This window comes from Limulus polyphemus, unplaced genomic scaffold (genome assembly GCF_000517525.1).
Source record: "Limulus polyphemus unplaced genomic scaffold, Limulus_polyphemus-2.1.2 Scaffold38, whole genome shotgun sequence".
Lineage (NCBI taxonomy): Eukaryota > Metazoa > Arthropoda > Merostomata > Xiphosura > Limulidae > Limulus > Limulus polyphemus.
Window position 1 is genome coordinate 617788 of NW_013665648.1, and position 23816 is coordinate 641603.

Below are 23816 nucleotides of genomic sequence, written 5' to 3' on the forward strand. Positions count from 1 at the left end.
TACACCAAAAAAATACGGTAATTTGACAATTAGATTTATCACTGATGATAAAATGTTCTGTGATCTTAAAATAGATATATTTCTAGAAAGTCACATCACGCTAGAGTGAAGGCAGCTAGTGAAAACCAACCACTATCAGTTTTGACGTACTCTTATTAGACGGAATAGGGGGCTCTGACCGTCACTTTTATAGCGCGTCGATTGCTATCAGTATTATAATTTTGATATTGATATTTCTTAGAAAGCACTAATGAAAACTGTGGTATTAAGGCTAGATAGAGGATTTTGGAAGGACAACTCTTGGACCAAAATACAAGGTTAATGATATATGGGTCTAGTTCTAACGGTACATGCGACTTCTTAATGATGTATTAACTAGTAAGATAGATATATCATTATTCTTTCAAATATAATAATAATAATAATAATGGATATAACGTTCTAGTTTTAGAATGGTGTAGAATAACTTACGTATTTTAGAGCTCCGCAAACAGTTACAAAGTCTCTATACGTACATATATATTTTGTGCTCTAAAGAAGGGGTTTTGACCACCCCCGTATCCGTTCTTGGATATAAATATAAACCCGAATTCTTCATAGTGAGGGTAATCTGTACTATCCAATGGTAGTGGATATGCCAAGACTGGCAGTCATCTACAGTTGGTAGCGTTTTTACAGTCATTTGTTACGGTTTCCTCTAACAGAAGATACTGACACAAAATAACGAAAATCTGATGATTTGGGTTTGTACCTCCGACAGATTAACTAGTGTTGTCAATCGATATAAAACATACAAAAATAATGTGAAGGTGATCCTTGAAAAAAAAACTAACATGCAGTTACCATCGGGATAAGTCAACATTGACAGCAAGCTAATATGCTGTATGAAAGATGTGATTGTAACAGTGATTTGGATTTCGAGTGAAATAAATTTGTTTTGTCACAATTGTTATCGGTAAACTTAGAGAAGCAGATATTGTATGTGAACGTAGAGGGAAGCCAGAAAACGAAATATGGAAAATCAATGCAATATCAGGAGAGAAAAAAAAATGTTGCCATGTTATTTACTCTTATCAATCTGAGATCGTAAAAATATATGTCAAAGATTATAAAGAAGAAAACAAATATCATGTAAGGAGGCTGTAAAAAAAAGAATAGAAGCGAAATGAAGAAGAGAAAATAAAAGTGTGATTTTAACAATAAAATGTTAAGAAAGGGATAGAGAATGGAACGTTACTATAAGAGGAGAAATTCAAAGAAAAATAATAGTACTACGGAAGTATTACCAGTATGTATATAATAAAACCAGTGAGTTGGAGAAAGAATAACAAAATATAGAGGAACATCATTGTAGAAATTTTGGTAATGATGCTGAATAGTTTGTCGTCCAAATAAACTAGTAAACAGAAAATATTTTAGGAAAAAAAAATAGAACTGAGTATATATATATATAAATATGGAGTTTAGTAGTGTATAAAAGAAGAGGAGAGATTAGAAACGAGATTCTGAAGTTTGGACCATTTCATTAAATTACTTTTCACTCAAGCAAATTAGTAATGATTAACCTATAGTTATTTGCGAAAGTAGAGTGACTCTGTTTCCTCATTACAGGCAGACTCAGTACAACAAACCAAGCTGCCTTCAGCACCTCTCGGTGGAATAAAAACACCACCTGGTTCTAATTAAGTAATGCCGCTTGTATAGGCTTGACCGCTATTTTGTCGGTTAGATTGTACTAACATGTGTTATGAAACACGCCTTTCACACTCGGAAGATTTAATGTCCCATATGACGTCACTGGGTCGTATCTGATCCCAGTGCAACATTCAATATTCATAGTTTTAGCTTGAAGTGGTAGCAGTAAGCATCAAATGGTTGACGTTGTTGGATATTAAAATAGATAAAAGAAATTCGTATTACACTGTCATTTTGTTTCCGTCCCTTTTTTTTTTTTTTGTTTCTTTTTGTTGTTGTTGACGTCATTCTAAGCTAACTGGATAACTAACTACTGGTTGGATAAAGTAATGTTAGGTTAGTGTGGAGAGGTGGAGAGAAAGCCTGTATCTTTGAATTTGACATTCTTCGTTTCGGCTAAGCTGATACAACTTCAACTCTATTATTACCAACAATACATAATAGAATATACAAAAAACCTGCCACAAAGTATTTGAAATATCTACCACTGAAATGGCAAATGACAAAAACTGCGTGAATTAAATTTCGCACAGTGATTTCGCGAGCAGCTTATTTAGACACGAGAGTAAACTAGCTCTCGGTGTAGGCTCTTTTTTGAACATCGATGTTTTCACACGACCAGATTTCGTAACGAACAAAAGCTTTTATAGAGCAATCAATCAACATCGGATGTCGAAAACAAAGTCCATCAAAAGTTAACGGAATGATTGTAAATCCAAACAAAAAGTGTCTTGGAAACAACAAGAATGGTATTTGCAACAACAAATATTAGCTAGCAACCAGTACCTAGAAATATTACATTTCTACAGTGGACGGAGAATTAGAACATGATTTCGTTAAGCTGCGTATATGGAAGAATCCGATTTGTCTATTGTCTCTTCAGAGGGTTGCTATCAATTACAAGCATGTTCTGTAATTCCCTGAAAAATAAGGCTTGTATATAATGTTTAAGTAAAAAAGTCTTTTTTTGACCAAACTGAGAACATATGATACATTGAAGATAGGAATACATAAATAAAACTCCGAAGTATTTAAAAAAGAAAGAAAAGCAGACAGTGAAGAAAGAAAGATAAGACAGTGCATCTTGTTAGTAATCCACAAAATAGTAGGAGGTGAAGAGAGCCTAATTAAAGCAAGGATAGAAGTGAATAAAAGAGGGGGAAATATCGAGCATTGACAAGTAAAACAACAAAAGCTAAATCAACGTAGCTAGTTTCCAAAGAAGATATGCTCACGAAGCAAAAGCTAAATTGGACAGGATAATAACATTAGCCCGCCCGTAGTCCTTCTCCGTACGAAGACAATTTCGCTCCAGTGCCAAGTACCATGGACACATGGGAGAGAGAGGACGAAGAACGCCCGAGTGAGGACTATTTAATTGATTTACAAGAGTTTGAACAGGTAATGTGGCTCAACGGAAATAGTATCATGTATTATACAAAAACCTCTAAGTTTCCCGCTTCGCTGTATAAAACTAATTGCGAAATCATAAGAATAGTAAAGATGATAATTTCTGGGAGAGTCATAGCTATATTTTATGGAAACTTAGTTAATTGTTCAAAAGTTTTAAAGCTTTCGGCAAAAAGCACAATAAAAGTTTCTTTTCTATTGAGTAGTTTACTGTTATATTTTTAACTTGTGTCACTACGAAAAAGTTCAAATGATAGATCACCCATTCGTTGTTGGTGGCTCGTTAGATTGTTGAATAATGTGATTTTCACTAAAATAAAATGTGTTTGTGTGTCCGTATAATAAGCAAAAAATGTTATTAATTCGTAGTATATAAATATTTTATGCTCAATAAAAACGTCTAGGGGTTGGCGGTATATTTACCCACTTACAACGTTAGAACCCGGGATTCGATTCACCGCGTTAGACAAAAGGCAGATAGCCAACTGTGTAGCTTTGCTCTAAAACAAACCAACAAACAAAATAAACCGAAACTCTAAAATTGGCTAAGAAACATAAATAAGAAACACTTGTATAAATGTCTTATTCGAGAAGAGTTTGAGTTGCAAATCTTAAATCATTTCTACTATGGAAAGTCCAGACGTAATCTTAGTAATCACATTTAGAAATGTTTATAAAATCCTTATGTACTGTAAAGAACATTGGTAATTAAGTATATTCCACGACCTCAAGCCCTGCATGTAAGTATGGAAAATCTAGTAAAGTTGTTTCTCAGTATGAAATTTTCTAATTTTGATGGAAACAGATTTAAAAGAAGATACAAAAAAGTAAGGATGGATATGTTCAACATGTTAAGTAATTATCATCATACTTAATAATGGATATGTTCAACATGTTGAGTAATTATCATCATACTAATAATGGATATGTTCAACATGTTGAGTAATTATCATCATACTAATAATGGATATGTTCAACATGTTGAGTAATTATCATCATACTAATAATGGATATGTTCAACATGTTGAGTAATTATCATCATACTAATAATGGATATGTTCAACATGTTGAGTAATTATCATCATACTTATAACGGACATGTTCAACATGTTGAGTAATTATCATCATACTTATAACGGACATGTTCAACATGTTGAGTAATTATCATCATACTTATAACGGACATGTTCAACATGTTGAGTAATTATCATCATACTTATAACGGACATGTTCAACATGTTGAGTAATTATCATCATACTTATAACGGACATGTTCAACATGTTGAGTAATTATCATCATACTTATAACGGACATGTTCAACATGTTGAGTAATTATCATCATACTTGTAATGTATATGTTCAAAATGCTAAGTAATTATCATCATACTTGTAATGTATATGTTCAACATGTTAAGTAACTATCATGATACATGTCAACAAAAAAAAAGCCGTTATATTATTTGAAAAAATGATAGAGGAAAGAGTGAGGATAGATATAAAACTTGCAAAATAATCTGTATTGTTAGCAGTTAATTTTGTGTGTGTTTCAAACTAATAATAAGCTTGGTAATTATATCATAAGAGACTTGGAAAAACTTTTACTATTTTATAATCGAAATCGTCGTTGACAGAATTTTAAATTCTGAAATAAGAAGATCAGGATTTCATTAAAAATGTTATGAAACATGCTTTATGATAATATACTTGTATTATTATCAAACAAACAGTATTTAATAGCAATACACTTGACAATAATTATCGTAAATTATAATGTAGTTCAAATAAAGAACTGAAAACAGGTAAAGAATACCAAAAATATTTTGTAATAGGTAAATATACGATAAACTTAGTGTATTAACCATAATTATAAATAATGGTAATTTGTAAAGTTTAAAGCATAGATCAATTTCATCTTAAGAAAAAGCGTGAAAAATGCCCTGGTTTTCACATACTTTATACACTGTATTTAAACAACGAACAGTGCCTCAAAGAATGATGTTTACTGATAATACTGTAATAACGTTTGAAGTGTCGTATAACGCGACTGTTTCGAAGCACCTAATGATTAGTTACATTTGTTAAAGTAAATAAAATATAAAATTTCTCTACGACCAAATTATGAATTTAAACGACGGGAAAGAGTGATTTTGAAACTATATGTGCCACAACTTTCACGGAAAAGCTGGTAAATTACTTTTCTCCCCATAGGCAATATTTGCTGCTGCGGCTGCCATCTAACGGTGAAATGCTATTATTGATCTGAAAAAAAAAAAAAAATCTGATGCTGACAGTCGTAAAACATTTGTTTGGTTTGCATCATGAACACTGTCAGATCTTGTAACATTTGATCTTTTTTTTAATAATGCAGCTGTTCTCTTTAATCTTTTTCATTCTGTTTCTGTTCTAGATGCCATTGGATGTACAGAAATAACTTGTTTTACTTGGACTAAAGCGCTGCCTTTTCCATAAAAAAAAAACATTTTCTTTGTAAAAAAAAAATCAAATAAATTAATAAGCGCTAATTTAATAACAATTTCATAAGAGAGCGTGCTCTTCAATTGTCCGATTTGATTACAATTGTTTATCACGCAATGATTACTTGGTGTGTGGCATTGAGATTCTATGTTTTTAGAGAGAAAAGAACTCGCGAAAAATAATCGAAGTTGTAGATAAAATTTACATAAGAGAGTTTATTTTAGCAACGTTTCAAACATATGGTGTTTCTTTATAGGGGCGGGCGTGCCATAATGGTTAATGTACTGGCCTGTAAATCCGCACCTCGTTCCCACAAAATAAAATTGTACTTTGCACTTCACGGTTATGACTGCGTTATAAAAGTGGCAGTCAAACCCCACTACTTGATTGGAGTAACCCAAGAACTGACAGTGTCCAGCTGTCTTCTCTTTAGTCTATTATTTCACAACTATGTAATAATTTCAATCAGAAAAGGTGCTGAAATTCTATAATGATAATTACAACTGATAAATAGTCTTAATTATATGTAACAGACACATTACAAAAGATTTCTATGACCATTCTGCCTAAGATCATCAGTAGGGTACTATCGCTGGTAGCGGAGTTTTCGGCCCTTATCCCAAGAACACCTGGCGAAGTTGGGCCTGCTTAGCGAACTTATCAAGCGCCGAACTAGAAATGTCATTTGTAAAGCTTCATGTACCGTGCCCATCTCATTTGGCCGATGTAGTTATTACTGTTTAAAATTTTTAATTTTTATATTAATGTAGCTAATACTGTAAGTAACTTAATTTTACAGATTCAATATGTATTTTAACACTGTAAGTTACCACGAATTACAGAACTTAAGTCGTAATCAGTATGATAAGTATGCGGTAAGTTTCAGCTAGATGTCCACAGATCAATAGTACTGTCTGTGTGAATACATGACCGCTATTGTATCTGGTTTATTTCAATCCTTCTCAATCCACCATAGTGTTTGAAGGTGATCTTGCTAAATAAATCCTGCTTAACGACAGGCTTATGATTTGATTGCTTTCTACAAATAACAGGTCAACGTTTTATATTGTTAGGTTAGTTAGACCAATATGATTGTTTGTTTGTAATTAAGCACAAAGCTACACAATGGGCTATCTGTGCTCTGCCCACCGGGGGGTATTGAAAACCCGGTTTCTAGCGTTTTAAGTCCGCAGACATACCACTGTACCACTGCCAATATGCACTGTCCTTATGTGCTTGGAAATTTTAAATATCCGTTTTTCGAAAAGAGTAACTTTTTGAGCACTGTTATAAAGATCTTAGATTTTCTTTCTGTCCAGTACGAGAACAGTTATGGATTACTTATTTCAATTTTTTTTCATCTTTTATAGCTTTTTTTTTGTCATTTTCTTGACAATACAACTTCGTTAAAAGTTCTTTGTAACGTACTTCCACTGTAAATTCCATTGAGAGTTGTACACGTTCCTGCATTTGAGAAATAATTTAATGTATAAAAATACTCGGTGATTATTTACTATCAGATGCGATTTTAGTGTTTTCAACCACATCTATCAATAGTGTTATTTTGTAGTAAATCCTCACCATTCGGGACCAAAACGTAGTAATTTCGAAGGTGTTAAAGAAAAAGACACGGAAAGCAAAAATGAAGATAATAAAATTTACTAGATGCATTCTACAAGAAACATACGAAACCCATGGCCAAAAAAAGGTTGAGTATAGATCGGACTCTGTAAAACTGAAATTATTTTCAGTACCGTTAAGTTTGTTTAAGTACATTTAAAGAGAGCGAATGAAAGCTAATATTAAAAGGTGAAAACTAAACCCGTTGGAAATGCTTCGTTATGTATCGGGTAAATCATTATGTAGATATCCGTTCAACGAACGGGGAAGAAATGGAGGACCATAGGGGATTCGGATCCGAACGCCGAAATACCTATATGTCACTTCCATGGGGAGGTCCTAAGGGTACATGCCAAGCTTGGATGCTTCAAATTGCTGGAACAAACACATTAGTTGGGAGATAATAGATATACTGTGGCAATTAAGGATTTTGAAACGGTATCACTTATTAACCCAAGATATTAGAATATTTTTTAGAATATAGTTATATACACAGTATTGTGATAAATGTTCCCGAAGCAAATACAATGTTTTCTTGATCAAGAGACACGGTAGTGTGTCGTGCGGTCAAAACAACCTACTGTAGGACACACTGTGTGTTATTAACAGGAATGATAGTTTAGCGATTTTCCACCTGCTGTATCTCAGCCTGTGGTAATTTAAACTATGACATATTTTCAGTAGATGTGCTCTACTGGGCTCTTACTTCACATACAACATTTCAAGGCAATGCATTAAGAAATATGTGAGATATAACATCTGCAATTTTGATCGAGTTACTTCCTTTTTTTTCTTTTCTTCGCACCAAAACTATCGAAACTTTATTTCATAGAAAAACATATTTAACTTTAATGGATTTTTTTTCAAATTTCGTACACTGATAAATCTTTTCAACCTACAATTAGGAGTCTCATTTGGTGTAAATATAAGCCACATGTGCAAAGTTATTCAACAAAAACCGCCTACGCAAAATGTCACGTGAACTATCGGTCTAACAATTTTACTACAGCTTCATCTAAGAGTAAAAGTTGACCGTTTTTAGTTTTTGTCATTCGGATTAAAGATGGCTGATTTAGAGCAGCAAAACTATAAGGTGTAAGTACGTGCAGATACATAGTATTGGTTAGGCCAAGCAAACTAGAGTAGCAGTTTCTAGCTTCAAAAGAATCATAGGGGTGGACAGTTATTAATGACTATTCATTGCCAACTTTTCTGCACAAATTGACTAGATTTTATGAAATTATTCTATTTAAAGAGCGTTTAGCGTCACGTGATATTAGCTTAAGCAGTTAGCATAAATAATGTGTGATACATCGGTACCGATTGCATGGGGGTGATGACAAGAAACTGCTAATCTTAATTCTTTGGCGTTACTATAAAGGAAGCTATTAACACTGTCTTAGATAGAAAACTACCATATATTTTAAAAAACCTGGTTGGTACTGTAAAGTAATGGTCTGTTCCGAATAATAGGGTCGCAATCCTAAAGCTAATGTGGGTTACTATCGAGTGCCACATTCTTACTTGTTGTTGTTAGTTGGTATGTATTGACAAAAAATCATGATATGTAATCAAAAACACCTTAAGTGTGTTTGTGTTTATATATATATATATATATAAAGGTGCGACCAAAAAACGAGTAAATTCAAAACTAGCGGCCAAACTGATAGCTACACTTACAGCATTGATAAGAATTTTACAGCAAATATTCATTTATTAGTTAGCCAGGCCGCGTTTTTCGTTCAACTTGGGGCATAATGGCGGGTAAAATAAAATACGCAGCCTAGCTAACTAATGAATGAGTATTTGCGTTAAAGTTCTTATCAATGCTATAAGTGTAGCTACCAGTTTGGCTGCCAATTTTGATTTAATTCCTTTAAGTCGCACACTAAATCATTTTTTGGCCTCATATTTACTTCACACCTAAGGTGTTTTTAATTAGATATTTATGTATCGGACTGTATCGATCGGAATTTCGTTTCATAGTAGAGTATTCCGTAAAAGCAGATCTTGTATTTGCATTTAAAATATTCACTCTGTTACTAGTGTTATTAACTACTAGAAAACAGTAATCGTGCTGATATGAAAAAACTTAGTTTGGAGCTATTGTCTCCTACAGTGAAGCTTGGGACAGCTGTAACCGAAACGTTTGGCTCGTGGTTTTAAAACGTTAATTTTATATTTCGTGACGCATGCTTTAGTATTTATATATCTGTATCATGCGAGTTTATTTTATTCCTTCTAAAATACTCAATCTGAATCAATAGATGTAAAATAAATGAGTCTTATCCAAAATATTTGGGAGAGGCACAGTCATATACGGACTGCAGGTGTGTGTTTCAGTTCGCTTTCAGTTAACCTTTATTGGTTTGAAACGTCATAGTGTCAGACAGTCCCTGTAATGTATCGGCACTAGTGTCAGGCAGTCCTTGTAAAATACTGTTGTTTCAGTTCGCTTTTAATTAACCTTTATTGGTTTGAAACGTCATAGTGTCAGACAGTCCCTGTAAAGTATCGGCACTAGTGTCAGGCAGTCCTTGTAAAGTACTATTGTTTCAGTTCGCTTTTAATTAACCTTTATTGGTTTGAAACATCATAGTGTCAGACAGTCCCTATAAAGTATCGGCACTAGTGTCAGGCAGTCCTTGTAAAGTACTATTGGTAGTACAAACATTTATTATAGATTAGTAAAAAAAACTAAGTAAATTTATTGGCCATATGATACGTCTGATTGTTTTGTTTGTATTCAGCGTGGAAAAGATTCTACAAAATACTTGGACGTATCTTGTTCTATAATAGTCTGTTCGTCTTAAAGTATGGCCAAAAGTTGGTTTACAGCTGTCGGAAGAGGAAATTGGTAATAAGCATGACGTTTGAGTTCATTCCAAATGTGCTCAATTGTATTAAGATCCATTAATTGTACTGGTTTAGGACGTTTATTGAACTCGCTGTCAAACTCTTGGGAACAATGTTGAACAACTTTGATTATTTCTGTCATCTTGGAAGAGTCTTTGCTCATCATTATTGAAATCTAGCATTATGGGTAACTTTGATCAGAATGATGAAACAAAGGACCTCACTCATGTATTACAACAATTCCAGCAACTTGTACGTTTGAATCAATGCACTAGGGTCAAATGCCTCAAGTAGTTTTCACACCCCTTTACCCTACGATGAGTACTGAAGAAAGTATAAGATGATGCATCAAAGTACCTTACAAACTTCTTGCCATCCACTGTAGATAAACTGCTTTCTAAACACCACTAAAGACATGGTCGGAATTGAATTGGTTAATGTCAGAAATTAGTTTGCATTTCCATATAACGTCTTATAATGTCTTCCGTATGGTATGGTTGAAGACAGTAGAATCATGATCTTTTTTGATCAAAATCATACAAGATTATCCAGCTGTACTTACTCTCAGTGAGTTATCGCTACGACATCTACAGTTTTCTCTAGTAGAAGATATTTTCAGTTTTGACTGACACTTTTGATAAACTCTGATGTAAAATGACTTTGAATAGCCAGTCACAGATATGGTTTTTAATAGCAACACTCTTGCTATACGAGCACCCACAGCCATGCTTCTCTTGCATATCCATGCTATTTTCTTCATAATTATAAACAAAATCAGAAATACTTTAGTTCTTCTGAATTAAATGGTGTTACAGGGCCATAACGGTAGCATTATTGCCAAACGTGATAATGGAAATGGTGGTGTTACAGGGCCATAACGGTATCATTATTGTCAAACGTGATAATAGAAAGGGTGGTGTTACAGGGCCATAACGGTATCATTATTGCCAAACGTGATAATGGAAATGGTGGTGTTACAGGGCCATAGCAGTATCATTATTGCCAAACCTGACAATGGAACTGGTGGTGTTACAGGACCATAATGGTATCATTTAACTATGTTATTGATTTGGATTTTCTTAAACCTGTTTTTGGATTACTTTTGATGTTGAATTTGCTTTATCAAAATGATAGTCAGAGGTATCTCAGAAATATCTTTAAGTAACTATTGGGATTTGGTACTAAGGATTCACATTTCATCTTAAATAATCAAATTTATGAAAACTTATTAGTGTTGCTGCGGATATTATAGTTAAAGCCCTTATACTGGTTAATTTATTCTTATGCTAGCATGATAAACAATGGTTTTCAAACTGTCTATCTGGGCTTACACCTTTTTCCTGATATGAAATACATCTTTATCACTTAAAATAAATTAAAACCAATTAATAAATTTCTTGAATCTAAGCCATTTGGACAAAAGTCTTTATGTGCCCGCTTATAACTAGGGAACAGTTGGACCGATTGTCACCAAACTGGGCATGTCATCTTAGGGCTCCTATGTCTTCCTTGTGTGTTGAACGGGTACATCAGCTAGTATCTTAATAAGCAGCATGCCAACATAACATTCGATGTAGAAGTTTAAAATGTCAAACTTCCCAATTTTCATAATAAGGCTATTTTATGCTTTCATAAGAAAATCTACTTTTCAAGTTTTGTTATTAAATTTGTTAAGTGTAACCAAGTTCAAATTTTACACTCTATGGCCTTAATCTTGCCAGTTATTTATCTTGTTATTGTCTTTTTTTTAACAAGAAGTTTCCAAGATTAGTGGTCTAACAAGCTTTCGAACAAGAAATAAATCCTCAGTGTTCTCACGACTCTAACACACAACTTTGGTTCTCCAATGTCTCGAGGATGAATATCTGATCTTAAGAGACAAACTTGTGAAGTTTCTAAATTAAGGCTTCCCACATATTACACTTAATTGTATTTCGCAAACTTGTATCGTTCTTTGTAATGGTCTTTCCCAGAAACAAAAATTGCTAATTTGCAGTGATCACTAATTATTTATAATGTTCTTTGATCTGCCCATTAAGTATCCCTAACAAAGAATTAGCGAACATCAGAATTCTCCTCTTAGGATCAGATCAGGGATATTTGCAGACCACAAAGTCAATGCGAAAAGGCCATTCTTACATTTTATTTTTCGGCTCCTGCTGAACAAAAATATCTATGAAGGAACATGTTACAATCCAACAATTAGTATGCAGGAATCCTATTGAACTTTTTAGTGAGATTTTTTTTTAAAGTTGTTATAAATATTTTATACAACTTCCATAAATTAAACAAAAATTTATCTAGAGTGGTAGAATTTATGCTGTAACTTGTATAATCCAATCAAATGAGGCTTCAGAACGTGATGGTATGCTCTTCGTTCTCCATAATCAAAGAAAGTAGCTTCAGAATGTGTTGGTATTTTCTTCGTTCTCCATACGCCAAACTAAAAGTTTCAGAATCTAGTGATAACATTCGATCTCCGTAAGCCAAAAAAGTGGTAATGATAATATTTCAATCTCCATAAATCAAACTACAGGTTTCAGAGTGTGATTAATCACGTTTCGTTCTTCGTAAAGGAAAAAAGAAGCTTAAAAATGTGATGGGATGGATTTTGAATCTTCATAAGCCAAAAAGGTGGTTTCAGAATGTAATGGAATGCACTTCGCTCTCCATAAATCAAACAAGATTCAGAATGTGACAACTCACCAATGTATAAACAGTAATTATGAGGGCTTAGAACCCTAAAATTGGGTTTAGATATCTGCTGTGGGCAGAGCATAATTAACCCATCGTATAGCTTTTTGCTTAACAACATAATGTAATGGACCGCACTGCGTTCTCTAAAAATGAAATTTGATGCTTCAAAATGTGAAGGAAGATACTTTGTCTTCATAAACCTAACAAACGGTATAAGAATATGATTGAACTAGCCTCTTGGTATACTAACTGAACTTCTTAACTCTGCTGTTGGTGTATTTAGGGTTGATATACAGCCGTCAAGGAAACACAGAACTCTTCATTGTGCGTGCGTGTGTGATGTGTGTTCTTTTCTTCTCACAGTTCGTCGAGCGACATCCTAGTAGGCAGGCATTGATTATCTCGCGTGCGCGCGCTTGAGCGACGCCCCAAAAATAGCTGCAATCACCTGGACAAGGTGCTTGGTTCTTGGCTTCTCAGAACGTCAGACTTGTGGACAGTTAGTTGATTTGGAATGTCTAGTTGTAGTGACAAGACCTGAAATACTTAAATGACAACCGTGTGCAGACAGGATTTCTTTATCGTCCTCCTGAACGAGCAAAGAAAGCAACATTAAAATCGAGAGTTGTGGTATTAGAAAATTCAAGTGCACAGTTAAGTCGGTGTTAATTCTGTGGTTGCATTTGACTGTAAGGATTTCCATTAACCACTCTGGATTTTCGGTTTTCTAGATGTCCGTAGTTCAACTTGTCCGATTACATTAATTGGCTCAATATCTGTATTCTGTTTGACTAATAGATCTTACTTTCTGTTCCACTTGGCGCCACTACGTCCTATAAAAATCTGTATTAACACTTAACCGCAGTATATAGTTATCATGGAAAATATTCATGCTTATAGGCTGTTTGATTATTGAATCGTCCACATAAATGTTGGTGGATATCAGTTTCTAAATAAGTACAATGACAGCGTGCGAATTGAAAACAAGACATGCAACTCCTTCATTCCACCAATTGGGTGATTCATTATTGAGCTATCAAAAGTTTATTAAGTAGTAATATATAGTAGTTGTTTTTATATATCTGGGTAACTGGACCACGAAATAATTTTCAGTTTTTTTTAACTTTAGAAATAATGATTATGCTACGTTTCACGGGAAGAAAGTCACTAGATATGTGAGCCGATTAATATACATTTTACACCATCAGTGTTTATTTTATATATTTATTCATCTGATTGATAAGTAATGAAAAAAACACAAAGTCCAGGTTTTTCCTCGGGAAAAAAACGTGAATAACTTTTATCTGATGACTGTTAATCTCGACACCAAGGATCATCATGGGAAATACTCCAAGCCGAGTCAGACACAGGGCTTATTTGGATCAAGTGGCTCCAGTTAAGCCTACGCCACCTAAACGTCCTCATCTTCCTGTAGGTATCACAGTTTTAAGCACCCTTTCTAAATGCATGACAGTCTTATGGACTTTTATTCTCTAAGTCATTTTAATGACTCTTGATGTCTGAAGTAATCATACGACAAACACTATTGTGTATTTTCTCAAAAGTCCAAGTGACACTTCTCCGAGCTTCAACTAAGTATCCTGATTACATTAAACATTCCTTCAGTGCCACTGTAATTAGATAAATACAGAACAATAGTGTAGTATCTCTTTGATTCATTTCAAGGAGATGTAGCAGTCACAATTTTCTTGTGATGATATTTTACTTAGAAGTCTTATAATGTCATTTCCCCGTAGTGTTTTTGTACTGGAACGCCTCTAATTTAAATCTTTTTTTTTCTTTCTATAAATCTTCAGTCACATCTTAAGATTAGCGTTGTTCTATAGAAATCTACCTCTTAAATAGGCCATACTTTACTCCTAATGTTATTGTATTGAAGTGTGCATTCTAATTAGGTCATACATTACCAATAGTGTTCTTGTATTGAAGTGTGCATTCTAATTAGGTCATACATTACCAATAGTTTTGTTGTATTGAGATTAACTTTCTACTTATATAATACATTTCTCCTATTGCAATTGCATTGAAATAGAAACCGTGCATAAGTAAGAGCTTATGCAACATTTTATATTTCTCAATGCTGTAACAATAACGTCAAATTATAAGTTACATAAACAGTAAATTGGATTGATATTATCATATCTACTTAGAATTTTAACTTTAATCGATATTCTTACAACCATTGTTTCACACAAGCCTATTGGTATGTTCCACATATATTGGGAGCTACTCTAGTACAGAATACATACATATATGTGTAAAGAAAGAACTTCCTTCCATTACGCAGATAAGCTTAGTTGAAAAACAAAAATCATAACATAATTTTGTTGTCAAGGGAACAACAGTAAAAAGAAGTTGGTTGTGTAAAATAGAAATAAAATTCAGCATTTAAGCGTGTTTATCTTATCGTCTGATTACGTTTCGTAATTTTCGTCATACACGCTCAAAATAATTGCACAGTTAAATAACGGTTAACTAATTTTTCTTCAGTGAAACTTACGTTTTGAATTTCTCACTTTCAGTTATAATTGTGATTTTTTTTATATTGATTTAAGACTTCAGCCGTTTGGTTTTACAACTGAATAAACTGGATATTAGGGTTTTAATTTTTCAATCCGTTCTCTGACGTTCCTTAAGCATTGTGGAAAACAGTTTTTCCTTAATTAGAACTATTATAATTCGTTATAAACTTCAAGTGAATGAATGTTTAGCGAACTCGCTCATTTTTGTAGGAACTAAGTGCAGTACGCTCTATATCTACGTGAGCATTGCTCTTTATGGTACATAACATTTATTGTATTGAAGTATGCATCCTAATTAAGTCGTACATTAGTCAGGAGCATCTACGTAAGCATGGCCCTTTCAGGTGATCAACTTGAGTTCATCAAGTAAGTTTAAATAGATTTGAATGTATTTTCTTCAATCATTTTTTGTTATTTTGACCCATTTATACAGTCGGTGTTTTATTAAATTTTACTGTGAAGTTTTGTGCAATTTTATGCGAGTTGCTTAAGAACGTAGTTGTTTCCGGATTTAATGTTACAAGGAAATCCAGAGTAGCGATAAATCTGTGTAAGCGAGATCCATTCTCTTGGGGAACTTCTAAGTGTAGTTAGGACGACAGCTTTGAGAATTCCTAAAGTTGTCTCTGTTTACACAGTTTTAGTTCTTACCAACGAATATTATTACAGACGTGATGTATAAATAGCGTTTTAGATTCAAAAGAAAAACCCAACAAAAACGCCATGTATACATGCAATACAACAATTTTAAGGTAATAGAAAAGACTGCGAAACAACGGAATTTAATAAGCTTAACATCTGCGATAACAATCACTATAGGCTGCAGTTCATAAGTTTTTCTATTTCATGAAAAGCTAGGCCTTACTTTATAAACGATCGGGCATAATGTATGTAATGACTTACATTGGAAATAACTAAGATGTTCTTAACAGAACCAAGTTTAGGAATTCTCAAAGCTAATTTGAAACCTGTAATGGACAAATTGAGAAAATAATGGGGGAGGGGAGTATACAGTCTAGCGTTGTATTCTTATAGTGGATGTTAAGCCTATTGGATTTAAATACTTTAGTTAGTTTGTAATTAAGCACAAAGCTACACAATGGGCTATCTGTGCTCTGCCCACCACGGGTATCGAAACCCGGATTCTAGCGTTGTAAGTCCGCAGACATACCGCTGTGCCACTGGGGGGCGATTTAAATACTTCAGTAACCTTTGGCATCCAACCCGTTACTTCAGAAAATGAAGTATTTGTAAGTAAGCTTTATTGTTGTAAGAACATGTTAAAAATTGCCTATAACTACCGCCACACAGGTAGTGATTAAATGCTTAAGTTGTGTCTAAAAACACTGTTTACTGAATCTCATTTGCTGCGATAGCCCGTTTTTATTTTTTGACATACGTTTTTACAAGTTGTATAACAATCACCACGCTTTGCAAGTAGAATAGAATTAACTAATGGCATAATATACATATTCTAGTGTTGAGTAAATTATTTGTGTTTTTTGACGTTGATGTACAGTAGTAACTTGACCTATATGTGCATTAATGTTGATGAAATATCCACAATGGGTGTTGGCAATATAAAATGCATGGTATTATGTTTTCGGTAATACATCGTAATGTGCCTGTAATTTATAATGTTGTAATGTTCAATAGTGAATTAATTGTTTTTACAAAAAGCGAAAGGGTTACATTCATGTCTCTACATTTCTTATCGCGCAAAGCTAGAAGTATATTTTTTAAATTTGAATTTTATCAAAAAAGACTTTGTAATTTCTATCTTTGGAGCTATTCAGTGTGTTGGAGAGGCTATTTATTTCGTAAATCCAAAGAAAGGATTACGGGTATTATACATTTATTCTTCTGGATTATCTCCTAGTATAAGTTTCTCAATACCAAATGATAAAGCACCATATTTTTCAATTTTATGGTACTGAAGCAGTACGCCTCAAAGTTACTCATCAGTAAGTCTGAGGACTTTTCACGCTAAAAAGAGGGTTTCGATACCCGCTGTGAGCAGAGCAGGAATAGCTCATTTTTGTCTTTTTGCAGTTAACAACAAACAAGCCAAAGTAGTAGATTAAAAATACAAATATATAGGATTTTCAGGCTTAAAACTTCAATATATTTTCTATAATTTTAACTTGTTCTTTCTGGTTAGATTAGGCCTTAATTTATGCAACGAACAATATTCTTCTGCATAATTGTTCATAAATGGATTATTACGTGAACACACTGATTGTAAAACACGGCACAGTGTTTTGGGGTAATTGTTTTCTAGACAATATATATAAACAGGAGTATCTAATTTTTTTTACAGATACATCAATAATGAAAAAAATTGTTTACAGGGATACTGCTAATATATATATATATATGTTAAACGCTTAAAATAAGCATAACTTAAAAATTCTGTAGCTATGAAGGTATAATTTTTTTCTTTTCTATGTATAAGCTGCAGTCCTGTGAACTTGTTCTCATTTACTTGTTCAGTGCTAATGGCTAGTTACTATAGTATGAACACTTCATATTTATTCTTCACGAAAGAAGAGTTTAGTTCAGAGTTTTCATTCCTCCGAGGTGTATCTTTTTCCTTAAAGTTGGTCAGTTGCTCAAACTAGTGTTACAGAAATGGAATTTAAATTAGAGTTTGACTTGTCATCTCCGAAACTCAACTTTGTACATCGTAACAAATTTTACTTGGTCCCGGATTTGAAAACTGAGTGTGCGCATTGGTGACGTTATGAGGTAGAAAAATTATATTCATGGTTTGCCGAATATATCATTAGTTTTAACAGTTAATAAACAACTCTTGTAATGCGTCATTGAATCGTTATGAATAAATTAGAAACAAAAACTTCTTATTTTTAAGTTTGGTTGGATGATTATGGATTTTCTTTAAAAAAAAAAAGCAATCCTGTGAACATAATTCCCCGTTTTGGAATGGAAGATATTTTACAATTCACTTTTTGTTGTAATGATGATACTTTCCTCACTAACTTACGGTGAGAGAAATTGCGCTAAAACGTTTGATCTTTTTTGTTTGTTTGTTTCAATTCATCCCTCTGTATTAAGTTGAAACTTGCTTCTCGTTAATCAAAACATTGGACTTCAAAGCACCAGGCATTGATTAAGCAGTCTCAAATCGTGGAAGTCGATTAATATGGATAATACTATGTTTCATAATAAACGGTAGAGATTGTGGAGATGTATAATATATTATTAAAGTTCAATTAAACAAATTATAAGTCAAATATTCTTGCAAGAGAGAGAGAGAGAGAGAGTGTGTGTAAACGAAAACAGCATACTTTACGAACAATAAATCCTTATCAAGTGTTAAAGAACTCATTGGTGGTGTCCTTAAGGCTTCTTGGACTGTCAGAGCATGCATTATAAACCATTGTCTCGGTTACTGCAATGTAAATTAATAGCTTAAAGGAATAGCACATTCCAATTGCATACCGCAATTACATGACAATCACGAAACTTGACATTTTGATAAAAATTCATTAAATACTGTTTCCTTACTTGAAATTAAAGAATTTAATAGTCCAATCACTGTCACGCTCCTTATGTAAGTTTTTCTTAAACTCTCCAAGTGAGGTAAATTCCGTGTTATTGTTTCAGAACACCAAAATCGCTTTACCAGAAAATAGTACAGAATTTCATGAAATATGTTCTGGTGATTATAGACTATATAGTTCATGTAGTTGTTTTTATCTCGAAGCTACATATTCTTGGCTACATTCCAATTCTTCACTGAACCGTAGACGTCTGTCATAATGACCTATACATGCAATCTTAATAAAAAATAATGCCATACTTAAAGTTAGATGGCTGTTGTCGGGGTGTAATTAATTAATAAGTGTTTTTAAATCCAGTTTTAATTTATCGTTTGCTCCATTGTTATTTTTTAAATGCAAAAAAAAATGCCTTTCAATTGATTTTTGGACTCTTTTTACAGCTGTAACTTACCATCAGAGTCGTATGCTTAATCAGACACTGGTGACAAAATATACTTATTTGTTGGACGTCTGATGTGATAAGCAGCATAAGTAAAACCCAATAGTGTATCTTATCTGTGGCATAACTTCGTAAAATATGATTTAGACTTTCCGTTGTGTCGTCATTTAAAATTAAAGTTAGATACGTACGTGTGTGTGTGTGTGTGTGTGTGTGAAATACATAAATTATTACTGAAAAGTATTTCAAAATCTTTCCATTATAAGAACTTACGAGTAAATGTAAAGAAGAAGAATGTAATACACTGAAGTGTTGTTGTTTTCATAAAACTGTCGTTAATCGAATCATATTTTATATTTCAGCTTTGTCGTTCGTACAAGACATTGTCTGCTGTTGACTGAGTGACATTGCAGCCATGTCTTTCGTACAAGACATTGACTGCTGTTGACTGAGAGACATTGCAGCCATGTCTTTCGTACAAGACATTGACTGCTGTTGACTGAGAGACATTGCAGCCATGTCTTTCGTACAAGACATTGACTGCTGTTGACTGAGAGACATTGCAGCCATGTCTTTCGTACAAGACATTGACTGCTGTTGACTGAGAGACATTGCAGCCATGTCTTTTGTACAAAACATTGTCTACTATGGGATGATGACATTACAGATATGATTATTATAGAATAATTTAGAAAAAGTAATCAAGGTTACATTTTTTGATACATAATGCAAGGGTTTAACTACGTTACATTTCCTCGGTCTTATATAATGATTTCTCTTAACAAAATTGTGCATAAAATTGGCATTTTGAAACGCTTCTTAGTAATTTTGTTTGTTGTACCTTAAGTGTTCTACTATTAAAACAAGGGTAACAGATACATCCCACGTTACTTAAATATCGCCAAGTTGTCAAATCTTTGCTAGTTTTTGATCTGTTGAATTATATTGTTAAGCCACAAAATCATCCTACTTTTTATTATGAATTTTTCATTAACATCATGTGTGTGTGTGTGTGTGTGTGTGTGTTTCAAATGTTTAATGTTGGAATTATTTAATTTCATATTAATGTTTCTCTGTAAAACAGAACTAAAATCGAATAAATCAAATGATTTATTTTGTAAAATTGCAAAGCTGCATTTATATTTCTATATATTTCACATTAGTTTGTCAACTCACTTTGTTACACGATTGAGAACAGTTACTTTTTCCCGTTGTTAATGTTTTAGACGACCATTTTCGTGAATAAGAGATGCTTTCATTACACGCACCAGGAACCTGAATATTTGAAAAAGCCTTCTCGTTTAATGTGGTCCTTGCATGTAGTTCTGTTAATGCCGTAATACTTTAGGGCTTTGTGGAAGTGGTGTTATAGATGTGTTTTTCCTAGAACAGATATATCGTGCCGTGTAGACAATTTTTCAGGGGCGATTGTACGTGAAAACTAAAGTTGGATATCTTCCTTTCGAAGCTGAAGTCTCACTAGACTTATTTTGCAGCAACGACTTTCTTTTTCTCTTTCATTTTTATCAAGAATTTGGAACTGTTCTATTAGAAAAGGCTACCACTCGATAAGGACGGGTTTAAGTTAGAAATTAATCTTTAGATCTTGGCTCAAACGTCAACTTTTTTGAAGTGGATATTGAGTTTTGCTCTGTACAAACGAAAAACATCTTACACTAATAAATATTTAAACTTACAGGATATGACTTCGAGAAAAAAGTTCTTGTCCTTTATAGACAATAAAGCGTATTTTAAGCGTTTGAGATCTGTAGTTTGTAGGAAGATAATTGTTTTTCTATACTTGAAAACTAAGCAATCTCGTACATATTTGATCATCAAACGTCTACAGGGTGATTACTTTAATCACTTCCCTTTACTAACTTGTACGAGATCTTCCTTGGGTACAAATCTTGTATTAATTTATAAACAAGATATAGTTAAACTGTTTACAAAAGTCCAAACATGTTGTTTTACAATGAGTTGAAGTAGTAATTATCCTTTTTTTTTTAATCGTTTCTGTTAAACTTGTTCACGTGATCAAACACCATCATATTTAATTCCTTGACATAATCAATATCCTGGTGTTCTATGAAGCCTTGAAACTGATGACTGCTTTATTGGAATTTTACTGACTATTAGACCAATCAGGATGAAACGTACCAAAAATTTCGTCGTTCTATAAAAATATAGTGCTTTTATTATGAGGAATGAAAGACCTAAAACAAATTTTTGTATAGATACTGTCATTTCGAAACGAAGAAAAATGAAAGTTCGTAAGTCGTCTTTAGATTCAGGTATTATATATAAAAAAAATTATATTAGTCATGATTAACATCTTTCGTTAATAATGCACATATAAGCAGTTGGTTTATCTTAGTCATGCTTAACATCTTTCGTTAATAATGCACATAGAAGCAGTTGGTTTATCTTAGTCATGCTTAACATCTTTCGTTGATAATGCACATAGAAGCAGTTGGTTTATCTTAGTCATGATTAACATCTTTCGTTAATAATGCACATAGAAGCAGTTGGTTTATCTTAGTCATGATTAACATCTTTCGTTAATAATGCACATAGAAGCAGTTGGTTTATCTTAGTCATTTTTTATTAATAATTCACATAGGAGCAGTTGGTTTATCTTAGTCATTTTTTATTAATAATTCACATAGGAGCAGTTGGTTTATCTTAGTCATGATTAACATCTTTCGTTAATAATGCACATAGAAGCAGTGTTTTTTGATATTCCCGCAAAGCCACTCTCCACTAGTCGTTCCTAATTTTGAAATGATAGATTAGAGGGAAGGTAGCTAGTCAACAATACCCACCATCAACTACTGGTCTATTTCACCGAATAGATGGATTTGACTGTCATCGTTATGACGAACCCATGATCTAAAAGTTTTGAACGCAAGATATTTATTTAAGCGGTAACAGGACGCTAATAAGGACCCGCAAATCAACAGTCTGGCACGCTAACCACTAGGTCACGCTCGGCCCATAAAAATTTGTTGGTTGTTATTAAGCGCATAGCTACACAATGGGCTGTCTGTTCTATGCGAACTTGGTTTTTAACGTTATAAGTCATTAGAGTTACCGCCGAGCCGCTGGTGGGCCGGCCCACATAGAAACACACTATAATAATGTGAAATACCATTATGTTGTAATCTCAACTCATTACCAATTAACTGATTGGGAATTCAACTAAAATGCTTAAATAATTTTACGTTTATCTCCTAGCAGATGGAGAATACTTAATAAATATTATGAAAAAAAAGAGAGAGAGAGAAGAAACAAGACCTAATACTCACCGCTGAGACGTTTGTCAAAATAACATTAACAATTTCAATTGTAATTCACCCACCTTTCTCAAGGAGGAAATTAACAAACATTTTTTATGTATAGAGTATGAATGGCAAGACTCTGTATGACTCATTCACAGCATTTGTTTATAAAGTAATAAAGAGAGCGAAGTGTAAAAAAAATTATTTGTAAAGAGCTTTAAAATATCTATAAAAAGGCAATCTTAGTATACATTAGAAATTAAAAGAAATAGAGATATTTCAAATTATAAAAATTACACGACGGCTAATACAACTCCAAAATGCTCGATGCTCAGTACGTTAGTTAATCCTGGGGTTTAAGCATACGCCTTTTTCGGGGGTTCACAACGTCAGACACTGCGGGTACTGCCTCATCTGTAAACGTCGGTAACTGAAAACACCAGCACAACATTGTTATGGTGTGAACGCGTTTTCCAAGCTAGCGAAACATTACTACAAATAATTATACTTGTCATAAGACATTAGTATTAGGACTATTGCGTTTTTAACACTGCCGGTCTCATGAGTGAGACTCAGTGTCGACAAAGTTGGTATCAAGACAGAAGTGCGTTTTGATGCCTCGTGCGCTTCAAAAGTAAGTAAACGTTTGTTCAGCAAAAGTCATTATACATAAATAAATAAATATACATAGTTAGAAATTTGAGATATAAAATGTTTCGTGTGTAAGGCAAACGATGACATGTAAAGTCTGCATGATAGACAGTGTATTCCCAATGCGTTGTAACTTATGTCCTGATGTTACTAGTTATCCTTGTAGTGCGAATTATTTTTATGTTTATATATAATATTAATCTCATGAACTTTTAACGTCTCATGGCCATGTTAGTTCAACATACAGGAATGTTGGAACTGTAAAAAAGTAAGCAGAAGTTTGCGCCCACTGTTGTTGTTGTTCATTTCTCTCTAAGTACGGTTCTATGATCTAACAACCAATATACTTGACATAAATTCATAGTTACTTCGGCGTGAATGTCTTAAGTTCGGCACGTGACGCTCGGCTGTCTCCTCTCACGATTAAGTGGACAGGAGTTAGCCTGAACGGTCTCGTTACTGGCAGTTCGTAAAAGTAATGCCCTGCTTTAGAGGAAAAGCTATGAACCTTAAGTTAGTTTATGCTCTTAAGAAACCCGCTAGTAACTGTCAATAATTGCATGTTGATGGCATGGATTAGAGGAATATTCTGTAATACATATTAGATTTATCATACTTTGGAAA

The 23816-nt window shown here is 33.4% G+C and overlaps 1 protein-coding gene across 4 annotated transcripts in view; it reads left to right on the plus strand.

Moving 5' to 3' along the window:
• Nucleotides 1-23816, plus strand: part of LOC106461273 (cGMP-inhibited 3',5'-cyclic phosphodiesterase A-like) — a 159314-nt gene that overhangs the window by 63824 nt on the left and 71674 nt on the right. Inside the window, exon 1 of one of the 4 annotated variants that reach the window (XM_022388461.1) lies at nt 13819-14185. The exons of the other annotated variants lie outside the window; for them this stretch is intronic. Within the exon in view, the coding sequence (XP_022244169.1) occupies nt 14093-14185 (93 nt within the window). The 5' untranslated portion in view covers nt 13819-14092. Of the gene's footprint in view, nt 1-13818; nt 14186-23816 lie in introns of those variants that run through there. 4 annotated transcript variants of the gene reach the window in all.